Source organism: Balaenoptera musculus, chromosome 2, assembly GCF_009873245.2.
Source record: "Balaenoptera musculus isolate JJ_BM4_2016_0621 chromosome 2, mBalMus1.pri.v3, whole genome shotgun sequence".
Taxonomy (NCBI): Eukaryota; Metazoa; Chordata; class Mammalia; order Artiodactyla; family Balaenopteridae; genus Balaenoptera; species Balaenoptera musculus.
The window spans coordinates 130,258,445-130,274,081 of NC_045786.1; the positions used below are offsets into that span (position 1 = coordinate 130,258,445).

General features: G+C 40.2%; 1 protein-coding gene across 2 annotated transcripts; it reads left to right on the forward strand.

Annotated features, from left to right (window-relative positions):
* The first annotated feature begins 272 nt into the window (after nt 1–272).
* On the forward strand, nt 273–14,918 carry MAPK1IP1L (mitogen-activated protein kinase 1 interacting protein 1 like). 2 transcript variants are annotated; one of them, XM_036842893.1, is made up of 5 exons: nt 273–464; nt 2,608–2,650; nt 8,166–8,187; nt 8,877–9,584; nt 10,587–14,918. In XM_036842893.1, exons 3-5 carry the CDS (start codon nt 8,170–8,172, stop codon nt 10,596–10,598), a joined length of 738 nt encoding a protein of 245 aa, XP_036698788.1. In that variant the 5' UTR covers nt 273–464; nt 2,608–2,650; nt 8,166–8,169; the 3' UTR covers nt 10,599–14,918. The 2 variants fall into 2 exon arrangements, with proteins under 2 accessions (XP_036698788.1, XP_036698787.1); XM_036842892.1 differs by lacking the exon at nt 2,608–2,650 and having other exon boundaries at nt 276–464.
* Nucleotides 14,919–15,637: the final 719 nt, after the last annotated feature.

The window sequence follows — 15,637 nt, forward strand, 5'->3', positions numbered from 1 at the left end:
AGAACCTGCCTTCAACCTTCTCTTCAGGAGACAAGTTAGCCATTTCCGCCAGGCTGCCCAGAACGTCACCGGCCACTGGCGTTTCCTCCAGACTGCTCAGAACTCCGGAACATTGGGGCGCTTTCCTCCCGCCCACCGAGAGAAAACAGCCGCCCGGGAGCGAGCGCAAGGAACAGCCGCGCCGCCGGGGCCGGGCGGGCCGCAGTGCCACCCGGGCCCTGTAGGGGGCGCGCGCGGCCGGGGCCGGCCGACCGGAGGAGAGGCGGAGCGCGGGCGGGGGCAGCGCGCTCGAAGCTCAGCGCTTCCTGTTCCGGCGCCAGGAGGAGTCGCGCGCTGCTGGTGCTGCTGCCGCCTCCGTCTCCGTCGCCGCTGCCGTCGGTCGGGCTGCGCTCAGTTCTTCAGCGCTCAGTTCCCTCGGACCCATTGCCGCTTCTAGACCTTGCTGCGGGTTCGGATCTTGCCGGGTGAGGCTGCCTCGGCGCTGGCGGGGTCGTGGAGGGGAGCAAAGGAGCACGCCCAAGCGGGACGCGGGCGCAGTAACGGAGATGCCTGAGTCGCCTCTTTCGGGGCCGGGGGCTAAGGGTTTTTCCCCGTCGTTTTCCTCCCGGCTGCGGGATGTCGGCTCTCTCGCCCCCCAAGGAGAAGGCGTCGGAGGCGGGTGACGTCGCGCCTGATGGGTTTCTCCGCGCGTGACGTCAGGCCTGGCTGGGGGCGGGGCGGGGAGCGGCCTGGCCCCTCCCCCACCCCTTCCCGGGCAGGCGCGACCCGCTCGGAGGCCGGTTCGCTCCGGTTGATCCCGGACTCCTTTTGTTCGTTTGGCCCTTTAGGGCTGCCGGCCTCCCGCCCCTTGGCCCTGACCCCCTCCCCCACTCAATAATTTCCAATGAAAGGGAGAGGGAGGCCTAAACAGATTCTTGGTGGAGTCTGTGACGCTAGTTTAAGATTTTTCGCATTGTGACGTTTTGGTCATTATTTTCTAGAGGAGTTGCTAGCAGATACCTTAGATGAATACCCCTGACAGAAACGATGAGAAGTGTTGAGTTCTGTAATACTCCCTTTTTTTAGGATTTAGGAGCGCTTGGTGGCTTTGGACCGTTTTCTTCTGAAAACCAAGAGTAGTGCTTTTAATAAATGAGGATTCTAATGTTGAAGCATCGAACCGTACTCACCTGACTGAAAAAAAATTTTTTTATAGCATTGCTACTAAAGAAATACACACTCGTACACGTGGTGGTTGTATGGGCCTCATTACAGGGGAAGGTAGCCTTCAGAAGTCTTTCAGAAGTTCTTTGTTTAGGAGTGTTCATTGGGCAGGGAGAACAGACATTTTTCTTGCTACTGGTGTCTTGAACCTCCTATTCAAAACTAGTTTGTCTCAGAAACTTGAGCTGTGTGTACTGGAATGTCCTTTTCCTCTCTCCAGGAGGAACGGAGACCCAGAGACAACCCCTTAACCGAAATCCTTGCGACCAGTGTGTTTTGGAATTCAGACATCTTTGGATTTTATCTTTAGATTTTAGAAAGACAATAAGGTGCAAAGATGAGAGGTCACACCAGCAGAGTCGGGGCAGCATCCCCTAATCCAACAGTAATATTTGTGCAGCGAATAGGGGAGAATTAATGGAAACTGTAAATAGCCTCACGTCAGGTTTTGCCACCAAGTAAGTTTTATGCCAAACCTGGGAGCATTTATTGCATTTTCAGAGGTTTCTGAACTGAGAACTGTAGATAAAGGTTTGTGGGCCTATCGTAGCAATTTGTAAAAGCTAACATTTGTTGAGTTTTCGCTATGTGCGGGACAGTGACCGAGAGACTTGTTTATTATGTGAGTCTCTCAGCAAATCTATGAGGTGGATGCTACTCCTGTCTGCTTTCACCTCTGGGGTTTGCACAGCTCGGCTTGCGCAGAGCCAGCCAGTGAAGTGCAGTGTTACGTAGTCTGTCATACTGTTGGCGTTCACTCTTTTAACCATAAGCAATATGCCCGTACGCAGAGGAAGACAAGATAATGTGTCTGTTTTCCGGGCACTTTTATTATAGGCACTTGATTTACCAGTCCCATTTAGTCTCTCCTGTGACTGGCCCGTTCTTTATAGTTGAAGTAACAGGTTCATTCAGGTGAGCTGACTCAGACATTCAAACCTTGGTCTAGAGACTCTCTGCTAAGGCTTTCATATTCCTCCGGTTTCTACATTCTAACCAATCTGAACTGCTTACACCAGGGGCCCCCAACCGCCAGGCCACGGACCCATACGGACCCGCACGTCCGTGGCCAGTTAGGAACCGGGCCGCACGGCAGGAGGTGAGCTGCGGGTGAGCGAGCGAAGCTTCATCTGCCTGCCACTCCGCATCGCTCGCATTACCGCCTGAGCCATCCCCCCCACCCCTACTTCCGTGGAAAATTTGTTTTCCGTGAAACCGGCCCTTGGTGCCGAAAAGGTTGGGCACCGCTGGCTTACACTTACCAAAGATCTCCTGTCCCCCTCTCAGCTTTTGTACAAACTGCTCCTTTCCCTAGGGCCTATCGCACCCCATTGTTCTCCCAGACTGCAAAGGCACCACTCCTCGGGACTCCTCGTCTGATACTCCTTTCCTTGATTCCTTTAGGAGCTTTTCGAGGTGCTCCCATAGTGCCCTGCGCTTACCCCAGGTAACCTACTGTTTAAGTGGTAGTTCTCCGCCATACTGTGAACGCCTTTAAGCGTTTATTCCATGCAGTACTATTCATTTCCCCAAGGCCCAACGCAGTACCTGGCACTTATGTTCCAATAAGTATCTGAATGTAGAAAATACGGCTGACATGAGGTTGTGGGGAAAAAAATTTTTTTAATTACATGTTTTTAAGTAATTTAGAATGTTCAAAAACTTGCAGATCCCCAATTTCTTGAGTTGCCCAAATGTAAATTAGTGTATCTGATAAACGCCAATACTAAAATTTATCCTATATGTTCATTCAAAATTTATATTTTCAGTACAATATGTTACCACTACTGTATCCTCTCTCCATACTAAACAAAACCATGCAAAAATCCTGATTTCCCTTAGTGACTCTTAATAAATATGTTACTTGTTTATAACTGTAGATTATTAAATATTTTACTTGTCTGTGAAGTAGTCGGGAATTATAACTGTTTTGCTGATGGGAAGATGGTCTCTGGTTAAAAAGTTTGACTTTGTCAAAAGATTCAGACAAAAGGATTGGTGTCCATGTTTCAAAACTGTGTAGTCCCATACTGTTTATGACTCCACTACAATTTGATGGCCTATTGAAATATTCCTTTTCCAATAGTCACTAGTAATTTATGGAGTTCAACTTTTTTAAACCTCCCCATGATAGAATTACCATTTTTACTCTAAAGGCCATACACTTACAGAAATGTTTTACTTTTCTAGTGCATGTTGAAAGAAATTTTGTACTCTTGTTTTAAAATTGCTCCTCAGAAAATACAATGATTGGGCTTCCCTGGTGACGCAGTGGTTTAGAATCCGCCTGCCAATGCAGGGGACATGGGTTTGAGCCCTGGTCCGGGAAGATCCCACATGCCGCGGAGCAACTAAACCCGTGCGCCACAACTACTGAGCCTGCACTCTAGAGCTCGCAAGCCACAACTACTGAGCCCTTGTGCCACAACTACTAAAGCCCACACGCCTAGAGCCCATGGTCCGCAGCAAGAGAAGCCACCGCAATGAGAAGCCCGTGCACCGCAACGAAGAGTAGCCCCTGCTTGCCACAACTAGAGAAAGCCTGCGCGCAGCAACGAAGACCCAACACAGCCAAAAATTTAAAAAAATAAAAATACAGTGATTATTCTTCACATAATGTGTACTGCCATAAAGTATTAACGGAAAGTTTTGGAAGTGATAGATAGCTTTAGATTATTCTGAAAAGAAAAATTATAATCTTCCTTGATTTTACACTTTTTTTTTCCTAGTTCAAGGTTGCATTGGCCTCATCTTAATTAGCATAATCCATATGTTTGGGAATCGTTTTTTAGAAAATCTAGGGTTTGGAGAATCCCCTGGTGGTCCATTGGTTAGGACTTGGCACTTTCACTGCTGGGGCCCCAGGTTCAATCCCTGGTAGGGGAGCTAAGATTCCACAAGCCACGCGGCACGGCCAAAAAAAAGAAATAAAAAAAGAAAACCTAGGGGTTTTTGTGGGGGTTTTTTTACATTCTGCAACTCTTCTCATATTGGAATAGTGATGTCCAACTCTATTTTTTAACCTTTTTATGATGAAAGTATTCTCCAAATAATAAATTGGAATGTTTCCAATTAATATGAACACTGTTTATTCTAGGCATGGAGAGCAGGTCACTTTACTATGCAGTTCTGTAGAACAGGAAGTGACTTATTTCTAATCCCTTTGGTCAGGGCTTTATTATTTCCTCTGTCTTCCAGGATTTGATTTTGAATTTAAACTTTTGAAAGCCAGAGTTGTGAATCAGTTTGATATTATTAACTAATGGAATACGATATTTTAATGTAATGCTATGATTAATTAACCATAGGTTTTCAAAAACTAAGAGGAAGATGAGTAATTCTGAAAACCCAAACTGTAAGACCACGTGAGATTCAATGAGTTTCTTATTTGGTTAGGTTTTCTGCTCCAGAATTAGTGTGAACTTTGATACAGAACTATTTTCTGTTTCGAAAAGGCTCACCCTGTTTGAAAAGAATGTTAGTCTTAGGTAGACTTTAAACCTGTTGTGCACGGATAAACTTTAGTCCTAAGAATTTACTATTTTGTGATGTGACATTTTAGTATAAAACAAACCTTAACATGGGAATGACTAGGTAATTGTATTTGCTATACATTCATGATGTGTTTTTTAATATTATGAATTAAGAGCAGGGTTATAGCAGTTGCAGCAGTAGGCTTCCTGTTCATTTTCTTTATCACTCCTCATGATAACCAAATCATAAATAATAAATCTATAAATGCAAGGATGGCTCAATATTAAGCAATATATATGTAACTATATTGTGTATTGATGGGACAAAGGAGAAGAACTGCAAGATCAACTCATTAGATGCCAAAAAAAATCATCTGAAGAAATTCAGTGTTGGATTTTTTATTTTTAACTAGCAAAATGGGAGTAAATAAGTCTAGCAAAATAGGCATAGATAGAAACTTTCTTACTGTAATTTTTTTTAAATCTCAAAACTAAAAATGAGTCATATATAAACATTAGAAGCATTGCCAGGAGAGTTGAGAAGAAGACTACTGTGCTCACACTATCTTATTTAATATTTCATTGTTGTTTAAGTCCTAGCTTAGGCGAAAGAGAAAATAGGTGTAAATACTGCAAAGAGAAGGTAAAATTATTTTTTGCTAATGGCATAATTCTTTATCTGCAGATTCCAGAGAGTCAACTGAGAGACTTTCAGGATAAAATAATTCAACAATGTCACTAAAAAAAAAAAAACAATGTCACTGCTTACAAAAGTAATACACTAAAATTTGAAAGGCTTTTCCATATATGAACAACCAATTAGAAAATATAATGGAAGAACGAATTTACAACCACAAGAAAATGTTTACCATTTAGAAATCTAACTCACAAAAAATGTGTAGGAGTCTTGATTTTTAAAAGCTACTGAGTGATAATAAATGACAGTGATGGGAACTAGGAAGACATACCTTGTTCTTGAATGAGAATATTTTATACTTTAAATGTATGAAATGTCCCCTAGATTAATCTGTAAATTTAAAGTGTTTTTTGTTGTGTTGTTGGGTTTTGTTTGTTTATTTGTTTTGTTTTTTTACAAAATGATCTAGAAAAAAATAAGCATAAAATATTCAGGAAAATCTGAAATAAACAGTAATAGTTGGTCATAAAATTTGTTTAAAATTTAAAGCTGCCCTGATAAGATGAGATGTTATAGTGTGGATCAGTAGGAAAGAATAGAGTTCACAATACCTTTGGGAAATGATGGAGGCTCTCTGATTTGGTGGTTAAGAGCCTTGGCTCTGGGGCTTCCCTAGTGGCGCAGTGGTTAAGAATCGCCTGCCAATGCAGGGGACAGGGGTTCGAGCCCTGGTCCAGGAAGATCCCACATGCCACAGAGCAACTAAGCCCGAGCGCCACAACTACTGAAGCCCACGTGCCTAGAGCCCGTGCTCTGCAACAAGAGAAGCCACCGCAATGAGAAGCCGGCGCACCGCAACGAAGAGTAGCCCGCCCCCGCCCGCCGCAACTAGAGAAAAGCCCGCGCACAGCAACGAAGACCCAATGCAGCCAAAAATACATAAATAAATAAATAAATGTATTTAAAAAAAAAAAGAATCTGCCTGCCAATGCAGGGGACACAGCTTCGAGCCCTGGTCCGGGAAGATCCCACATGCTGCGGGGCAACCAAGCCCATGCACCACAACTACTGAGCCTGCACGCCTAGAGCCTGTGCTCTGCAACAAGAGAAGCTACTGCAATGAGAAGCCCGCGCACTGCCAAGAAGAGTAGCCCCTGCTCACCACAACTAGAGAAAGCCCACGCACAGCAACAAAGACCCAACACAGCCAAAAATAAATAAATAAATTAAATAAATTTATTTTAAATATATATATTTTTTTTAAAAAAAAGAGCCTTGGCTCTGCAGTCAGACGATACCTGGATTTGAATCTCTTCTCTGCTTGTCACTAGCTCTGATCTTAAACAGGGTAACTTGCTAAGCTTCCTTTTCTCCAGCTGTACACTGGGAGTGGTAATAGAATCTGCATCTATTAAACGAGGTTATACAACTAAAGCACTTAGCATGGTGCCTGTTCCATGATATATTTACATATATGTGTGTATGTATATATATTCAGTGTTTGTTGTCAATAGCAACTGTAGAATGTGTTAAAGGTAGCTTGTCAAATGGGTTCAAGCCCTGGTCCGGGAAGATCCCACATGCCGCGGAGCAACTAAGCCTGTGCGCCACAACTGCTGAGCCTGCGCTCTGGAGCCTGTGCTCCGCAACAAGAGAAGCTCCCGCTCACCGCAACTAGAGAAAAGCCCGTGTACAGCAACGAAGACCCAATGCAGCCAAAAATAAAAATAAATAAATAATAAATAAAATTTTTTTTAAAAAGGTAGCTTGTCAAGTCTGTTGAAAAAGATAGATTATTCAGTAATTGTTTGAAAGAACAGAAAGATTTTAAACAAGTTAAACCATAGAAGTACTATTAGAAAGTATAGGTGGATTTTTTTGTCTCATATGACAAACATCTAATTTCCTTAATGTCTTACAAAGCATTAAAAAAAAAAGATGTACTACTAAGTAGTAAAATGATCAAAGGCAAAATAGAGTCCATACTGTGTTATTCTATTTATATGAAGTCAAGGAACAAGCGAAAACTAAGAAAGTGATTGCTGAGTGGCAAAGGGGAATTGATTGGAACGTGGCACAAGTAAACCTATGGAGTGAAGGAAATGTTCTGTTTTGGATGGTTACAGGGGCATATGCAACTGTCAGAGCTTGTTTACCTGAACACTGATCCGTGCATTTTATTGAAAGTTAATTATACTTCAATTATAAAAATTGATAAAAGTGGTCCAAGGGCATGAGCATATTCACAGAAAAAGAAGTCTAAATGTGGTATTAAATTTAAATGATGCTCTACTTTCCACTTAATTAAAGAAATGTAAGTTAAAACAAGATGCCAATTTTTAACCTATCATAATGGAAAATGATTTATAAATTTAATAACATCCAGTGGTGAAGAGGAGTTTTAAAAAGGTAGAGTGTAAATTGGCATGGGCTTTTTGAGATGGATTTTAGATGACCTTACCTGTTGACTGTGTATTTCACTTCTATACTTTTTCCTGGTGATAGACTCAAAAAGATAGGTGTTTAAAGGTGACATGTTCACTGTGTCATTGTTTAAAACAATTCAAACTGTGAACAACCTAAACTGCCACCAACTTGAGACTGTAAACTAAATTATGGATCACTTTTATATGATGTGCAGCCAGTAAAAAGGGATGAAGTTTACAGAGGTGTATGAACTATTATGGAAATTTTTCCTGTATAAAGAAAATCATTATATAAATGATTAAGATTCCATTTAAGTAAAAATAGTGTATGCATAGTTCCTTAAAGAATATATAAGAAATTAAACACTGGTTTTGAAATATTCCTTCTTTCTTTTTTTTTTTTTTTTTGTTTGGTTTTGTTTTTAGGAAAATGTCTGATGAATTTTCGGTAAGTTGATGCATTTACTCTTCATAAGTTTTTTGGCTCTTAGAAAAAAGACATGGTCCTAACTGTGGGCCCTAAGTCTTCCAATGTAAAAGATGCTTTTTGTGATTCTTGGTTTTTGTTTTTGTTTTTTTAGCATGTGATTTTGGTAGATGATTTGCCTTAATTTACTTAGCTATGTTTGAAAATGCATTCTGTTGTATTTATTTCTTTATGAATCCTTAAGTAAAAAAATTTTTAAAGGGTTACTTCTGTTCTCTTTTAACCTGATAGTGTTAATAATAGCCAACATTTATTGAAAATTATATACCAGGCACTATGTTAAGTGCATTAAATGAGTTATCTCATTTAGGCCTCAGGTTAACCCTAAACTGTTGTTTTGAAAATGAGGAAACTGAAGCTCAGAGAGGGTATGTAACTTACTTGAGGTAAAGCCAGGATCGAGATCACACTATGTTGATCAGTTGTATTTAGAAAACTTGAACTTCTCTGAGGAATTTGCATTGTAAAGCTGCTATTCGAGGTAACTCCTAAATTTTGTATTAAATGAGTTGTTTTTTAAAAAACTGAACAGCTTGGCTTTTGAAGAATCCCTGACCCTATAGCTTACTATCCTTTATGGGTTTGTAATTATGTTTGGCATTGCTTGTCCCCAAATAAGGTCAATAAGACACGCCTGTTTTGTATTCCAGTTGGCAGATGCACTACCTGAACACTCCCCTGCCAAAACCTCTGCTGTGAGCAATACAAAACCCGGCCAACCTCCTCAAGGCTGGCCAGGTTCCAACCCTTGGAATAACCCAAGTGCTCCACCTTCTGTGCCATCTGGACTCCCACCAAGTGCAACACCCTCCACTGTGCCTTTTGGACCAGCACCAACAGGAATGTATCCCTCTGTGCCTCCCACCGGACCACCTCCAGGACCCCCTGCACCCTTTCCTCCTTCTGGACCATCATGCCCCCCACCTGGTGGTCCTTATCCAGCCCCAACTGTGCCAGGCCCTGGCCCCACAGGGCCATATCCTACACCAAATATGCCCTTTCCAGAGCTTCCGAGACCATATGGTGCGCCCACAGATCCAGCTGCAGCTGGTCCTTTAGGTCCATGGGGATCCATGTCTTCTGGACCTTGGGCACCAGGAATGGGAGGGCAGTATCCCACCCCTAACATGCCATATCCATCTCCAGGGCCGTATCCCGCTCCTCCTCCTCCCCAGGCACCAGGGGCTGCACCACCTGTTCCGTGGGGCACTGTTCCACCAGGAGCCTGGGGACCACCAGCACCATATCCTGCCCCTGCAGGATCATATCCCACACCAGGACTCTATCCCAGTCCCAATAATCCTTTTCAAGTGCCTTCAGGACCTTCCGGTGCTCCACCGATGCCCGGTGGCCCCCATGTGAGTGTTTAATTTGTTATTTAACATGCAGTAATAGTCCCATAAGCACAACTGAAAGATTGTCTCCAGTTTTGGATGGAAGATTAGAAAGCTTTTAAACCTTTTTTTAAAAGGTGTGCGTATATTAAAAAAGAGTAAATTTCAAACTTCAGGTAAACTTAGGTAAAGCATTTAAAAGGATGAAAACACAATATTCCTGGTACTAAAAATAGAAAAATTCCCCAAATATCCCCAAAGACTTTGTAATGTAGTAAGCAGTGTCCTCAACAGCATCCTTGAGGTAAACTCAAAGATGTGTTTCATTGGATTTTTTTTTTTTTTTTAACATTTCTCAGTACTGTTTTATAGCATCACACCAAAGCACAAGTTCACTAAAAGTAATCTCTGCCAGTCTGGCTAGATATAGAGGTAGATTTTTAGAGAATCCAGGGCAGTGAATGTGTAACGTTGCCCATCTTTAATGCAACTGTCCATAGTGTTTATCAGCCAAGGTTTTGTTAGATCCTTAACAGTACTGAGCTCAAGGTTATACCACTCTCTGCATTGCCAACTATATGTAATGCTGTGTGCTTTACTGTCAGCCAAGCTGGAGTAGGGTTGACATCTTAGTTGAGGACCCTTTCTTGGGCGTATGACCAAATAGAAAAGCACCCAGTTTCCCCATGAACTGAGCCAAGTCAGATGCTCCACAGGGGCGAAAAAATCTATTTATTCTTAACAAAGTACTAATCAGATCTCCAACCAGGTTAATCGAACATCCACCTCAATTGTAAAGGAGAAATACCTTAATAAAGTGCCCCTAAAACTTCTTTTCGTTAGTGTAACTTTCTGCTCTATATATATTGTCTTGAAAAATTACTTTTGTAAATTGTATGCCAGAATAAGTGAGGTGATTAGCTGTTTGGCTTTATTAAGCAATAAGTTTATTTTAAGCCACAGCAAGGAGTTAATAAACTCCATTTACAAAATCTAGAAGTTTACTTTTTCTTTTTTCTATTGCAGTCTTACCATTAAGTTAACAATGGATGAAGAGATGACGCTTTGCTTTTTGAAGTACATATATGTATATGCACTTGAATGCATATATAAAAATTGCTGTTTCACTATTCTTAGAGGGCATTCATGAAAGAACAACTCTTGCACCTCTCAGAAGATATCTGCCTCTTGTGCTTGGATGTATAGTACATCTGATGGAAACAATCAGATAAAAATGTAAAAGTAAATCATTCAAATGTGATTTTTATTCGGTTTTTATGGAAAGTTAAGTATATTGAATAGCTCTTTGATACAATTTGTTTAAAACAAACTTTCGATTTGTTTAAATTATGAAACTAAATACTTATATTATCACTTTTTCCCCTAAATAAACACACTTTGAAAACAATCACATTGTCATAATTTAAACAAATGATGCCTCTCAACATCTTGAGCTGCTCTATCTGTAGGATAAATAAACCTGGTCCTTCTGAGGTTATCTTTTGGATATACATTTTAAAACTGTTGGTAATTATTGTCAGATGTTGAGTTCATTTTTATCCTTGAGCTTTTAGTAAAAACTTTACTTCATTTTGAGTTCCACCTGATTTATTTTTAGCCATATGGGTCATACAGCTCTAAAATCTGCCCTTTATGGAAACTGTTTTCTTTTTAATGCAGGCCAACATGTATATGTAAATTATATTCTTAGAGAATTGGTGATCTCTTTGTACTTGTAGAATAGATTATGATGTGTCCATATTACTTTGGAAAGAGCTCAAGGAAGGAAATATTTCTCTCCTTTGTCTTGAACCTCAAACTAGAAGAGACCCTAGGAACTGCTTCATAGTAACAAGTAATTTGCATTCCCACAAAACACTCTTCTACAGGACCCTTCCTGTAGCCCCCTCTCCCTCGGTTCTTTAGAAGGAGCACTTCCCTTAATTCCATTCTGATGTGGAAAACTGGCACACTCTAGGGGTCTGTCACAAACACAGAAGTTATGTTTAGAGAACGTTAGTCATACAGACATGACTGTTCTCTTTGTACAAGTGTGATCGAAACACGTTACGTCTTTCAGAGTCTGGTTAAGCTATGTCATCGTCTCTTGCATAGTTTTCCTGGATCTGTTTGTAACGTGCTTATGGCTAACAGTTCAGTTCTGTATTTGTTGACAGGTAAGACAGGTAAATAGGTAGAAGAATGAGTGCCATCCTCAAAAATTATTCTCTAGCTGTAACACTGAGAATAATCATAAAGTGTAGATCTCTGCAATTGAGTTTAAAGCAGTGTGACTGTGTTACTTAAAAATAAGTGTTGTTTGTAACCTCCAGAATAGCTTTTTGGCACCTTATCTTTAAATCCGATTTTTAGATTTGGGATAGAACTGACCATGTTATTTGTCAAATTTTGAATGTATCCATTAGGTTACTAAAATGTGACTTTCTTGACCAGTATATGAGAGATTTATGCTGGAGCTCTTACCTTTGCTTAGAAATAAAATATTTAGTAGTTTATTTCTCTTATAGTTAAAATGTCAAGAATGCCAAATGCTGCCAATTTAATGGTTTGATAGCTACCTCCTTTTAAGAAAGCAAGATTGTCACCTTTGAGAGGAACATTCAGTATTTAGGCCTCCCTTAAGTAGATGATAGATTCAGGCTTTCAGAATTGAAACTAATTTGTTTAGATATTTTCAGACTGGGGAATGTTAGACAGCCCTTTCATAGTGGCACCGTCTTTTTTTCTTTCACTTCTTTACAGGGACAAGTGGCAGCTATCTGTAACACTCTTGGAATCTGTTGTAGCCTTCAATTTATAAGGCAGTAGCCTTAGAAGGTGTCATAGCTTAACTTATCAATCAACATCATAATGTCAGCTAACTCTGGAGGGATGAAAGGCAAAGTGAGATGGCAGCAAAGGTATCTCTCCTTTTGGTTATTTTGGTTGTTCTACCTTGGAGTAAGTTGACAACTCTGGCTTTAGAAAAATATTTAACACTAGAGAGGATAACGTTTGACTACAAGAAGAATAGGTAGCAAGTTTGGGAATCTGTTATCGTGGAGTCCATTTACTATCAGAGAAAATCTTATGCTAAAGGATTTGAAGGGCCATGAATACAAGATTTGGAATTATTACCCCTTATAAGTATATTAACTGCTGGTGACCCATACTGCCCAGTGTGCCCTAGATGATACTGCCATTTTAAATTTGGCTTTTCGAGGATTTTCCAACTGATTTTTGGGAAATTTTTTTTAAACATAAGAATTGAAATCAAAGGGAATAGAATTTGCTTTTACATTCTTTTTAATTTTCAAGCATCATTTCTCAACTTGAGGGAGGGGCATCTCAATTCTTGTGGGTACTTGGGGGCAAAAGGTATTTTTAGGTTCGGGGTGGAGTTAAGAAAAGCAGAAGTTGTTTCAAGGGAGGAATGGAGGAAAGCATCTAAGAAGGTTTTTGTCTTTACAAGGGAATAATGTTGCTTTTAAAACAAGTTATGCTAGGCTGAGATTGGTTTGTGGAAGAGACTGCTTGTTAGAAAGTATGTTTGGTCTTAAGGGATCATGGAGTACGGAATATGCTGGCATTTGGACTTTCAGAGCAGGAATTTTAAGGTAAATTTGATGGAGATAGTTGAGATGTGTTGAGTAATAGTGTTTCTGAAGTTAGAATCTTAGATTTTGAAATGTTGAGCCTAAAAATGACAATGAAAAATTAAAGTATAGACCTTAGGTCCTCATTCACACACTCAGTCCTCAAGAATCAAGGCTCCTTAAAGGAGTGCTTACAATGCCTTGGCTTGTCTGAACTGGACCTGGCCTGACACTTTTTCATGCTTTTGAAGATGGCTGTTTACAGCTGTGACTCCATAGCCCTGTTTTCTGTAAAGTAATATATTGATTATTTGGGAATAGACAATACATTTTTTTAATTACCCAAGGGCCTCCTTCGTTCTTTGTCAGTTTTACTGGTGATTGTTTTCAGTAGAGAATAATAAAAGGGCAGAGAAGAAAGGGGGTGAATTTTGGGCCTTGGTCTGTCATACCACTACAGTGGGATATTGGAATATTTTCTAGGAAAGAAGTCAGTTTTTCCCCTGCTTTTTTCACCTCACAGTTATTAGTGCTGCCTGTTGTAGTCAGATGTACAGCTTTTGAAACTATTTGTGTGCATCAACATAGCTCTACTCATAGAGTTTAAATTAAAATACTGTGCCTAGTTTGCATATCAATCAGTTGCCTACACTTCCAAAAGATTCGTGCCAGTGTCTTCCTTCCTCACCCTGAATAATCTAGTGCTAGATTTATAAAATGCCTGGTTTATAAACCTTGGAAATTAAACCTAGGCACAGACCTTCAAGTGTTCAAGTTTTTGAAAAGCGTAAGGCTTGATTCAGATGAATCACACTGATCCACTGTACTGTGCATAGAAAGTGGTGGGTGGCTTTCAGGGAAGACTATAATTTTATTTTAATAAAGCAATATTTAGTATTGAAGACAGACACTGTTTTATTTTCAGAATTCTGCCAAGTAAAACAAAAATTGCCAATAAAATAATCAGTATTAAAGAAATGGCCATGCAAGCTTCTGGCAATAGACAGCATCTGAAAACTGCATTCATTCAGCAGACTCTCAGATGTCCATGATCCAGGTGCTTTGCCAGATGCCAGAGATACACGGAGATGAAGAGAATGCCTGTCTTTCAGAGGCTTACAGCCTAGGGGGAGGCATTACAGAATTGATGAGTACATCCAGTATTAGTTTACCTGGACAAACATATTTTAGTGTTGCCGCTGGTGGAATTTATAGACTAGCCTTTGGGCATTTAAAGAACAAAGTAGGGCATACCTTTTTTTAAAGTAAGAAAATGCTTTCAAGACTGTAGTGTTTGTCAGTGCAACTATCAAGAGTGCAAAGTAATGGGATGTTTTTTTTCCTCTAATTTTCCCCTGGATAAAGGCACTTTCACTGCCTGTCACTGATTAGTAGATCCTGATTTATTGCCATTAAGTAAACTTGACTTCTTATGCGTGTTCTATAAAGCATTTTTTTCCTTGATATTTTTGTATTTTTTCTTGATATTGTGATTTTTTTCATTGACTTAATAATGACAAATTTAATGTATGTAATTGTCTATGCATTTTAAGTTAAACTGCCTAAAATGTGATTTGACACATACACATTTGTTTGTATTATGAACTGTAAGCAATCTGTTTGAGATGTTAGGTTTTATCACCTGCTGCTGTATTTGTAAACAAAGACAAATGTTGCTTTAAGACATAATTATAATTAGGAATAGTCTATGGATGTGATACTTGACATTTTTTAAGATAAACTTGTTTGCTTTTGTGTATTACACCTGAAAAGTTTTTTTAAAAACGTATTTTCATGGTTTCACAGTTTTTCCATTTATTTTCATCTTTAGGCCCAATTCTGGGCTTCCCAGAGCAAGTCCAGAGCTTGATTTACTGCAAATTTGTTGTCATAAAGAGAGAAAGAAAAACAGCCCGAGACATCCCTCTGTATGTGATCTGCCATTCACTAAGGAATTTAAATGGGCTGCCTGGGAACAACCCCTCCTCCACAAACCATCTTTCAGCAACACATTGTCCACTGTGAGGATTTCCTCTTCTCCCTTCAAGGCTAGCCTATGCTTTGTAACCAGTTTATCTATACATGAAGTCAGGGAACTTTCCCTATCTGCCCCTGCTGCCACCACCCTGCTTTCTTTTATGAAAGATACTGCTATGCCTGTAGTAAGGGTCACATTATTAAACTTGGTGTATAGTTGCTGTTTTCTTTCCACAGGGGGTTTGCTAGCCTTTCTTGAAACCCAGTGTGAGTGGGGCTATAAACAAGTGAATAATTTGTGGTATATTCTGTTTTTGGAAAGGATTTCTGCTTTTTGCCTTTGGACAAAAAAACCATAAATTTTTAAAGTTGTATTTGATGTCTTAACTTACCTCCTAAAAGTACCCACCTAAGGTGGAGCTGTGAAATAGGTAGTGAAATATAAGATCACTCTGGAGCAGGGCTGGGGGTTTCCCATCGTGAAATGACATTCCTTTGACAAAC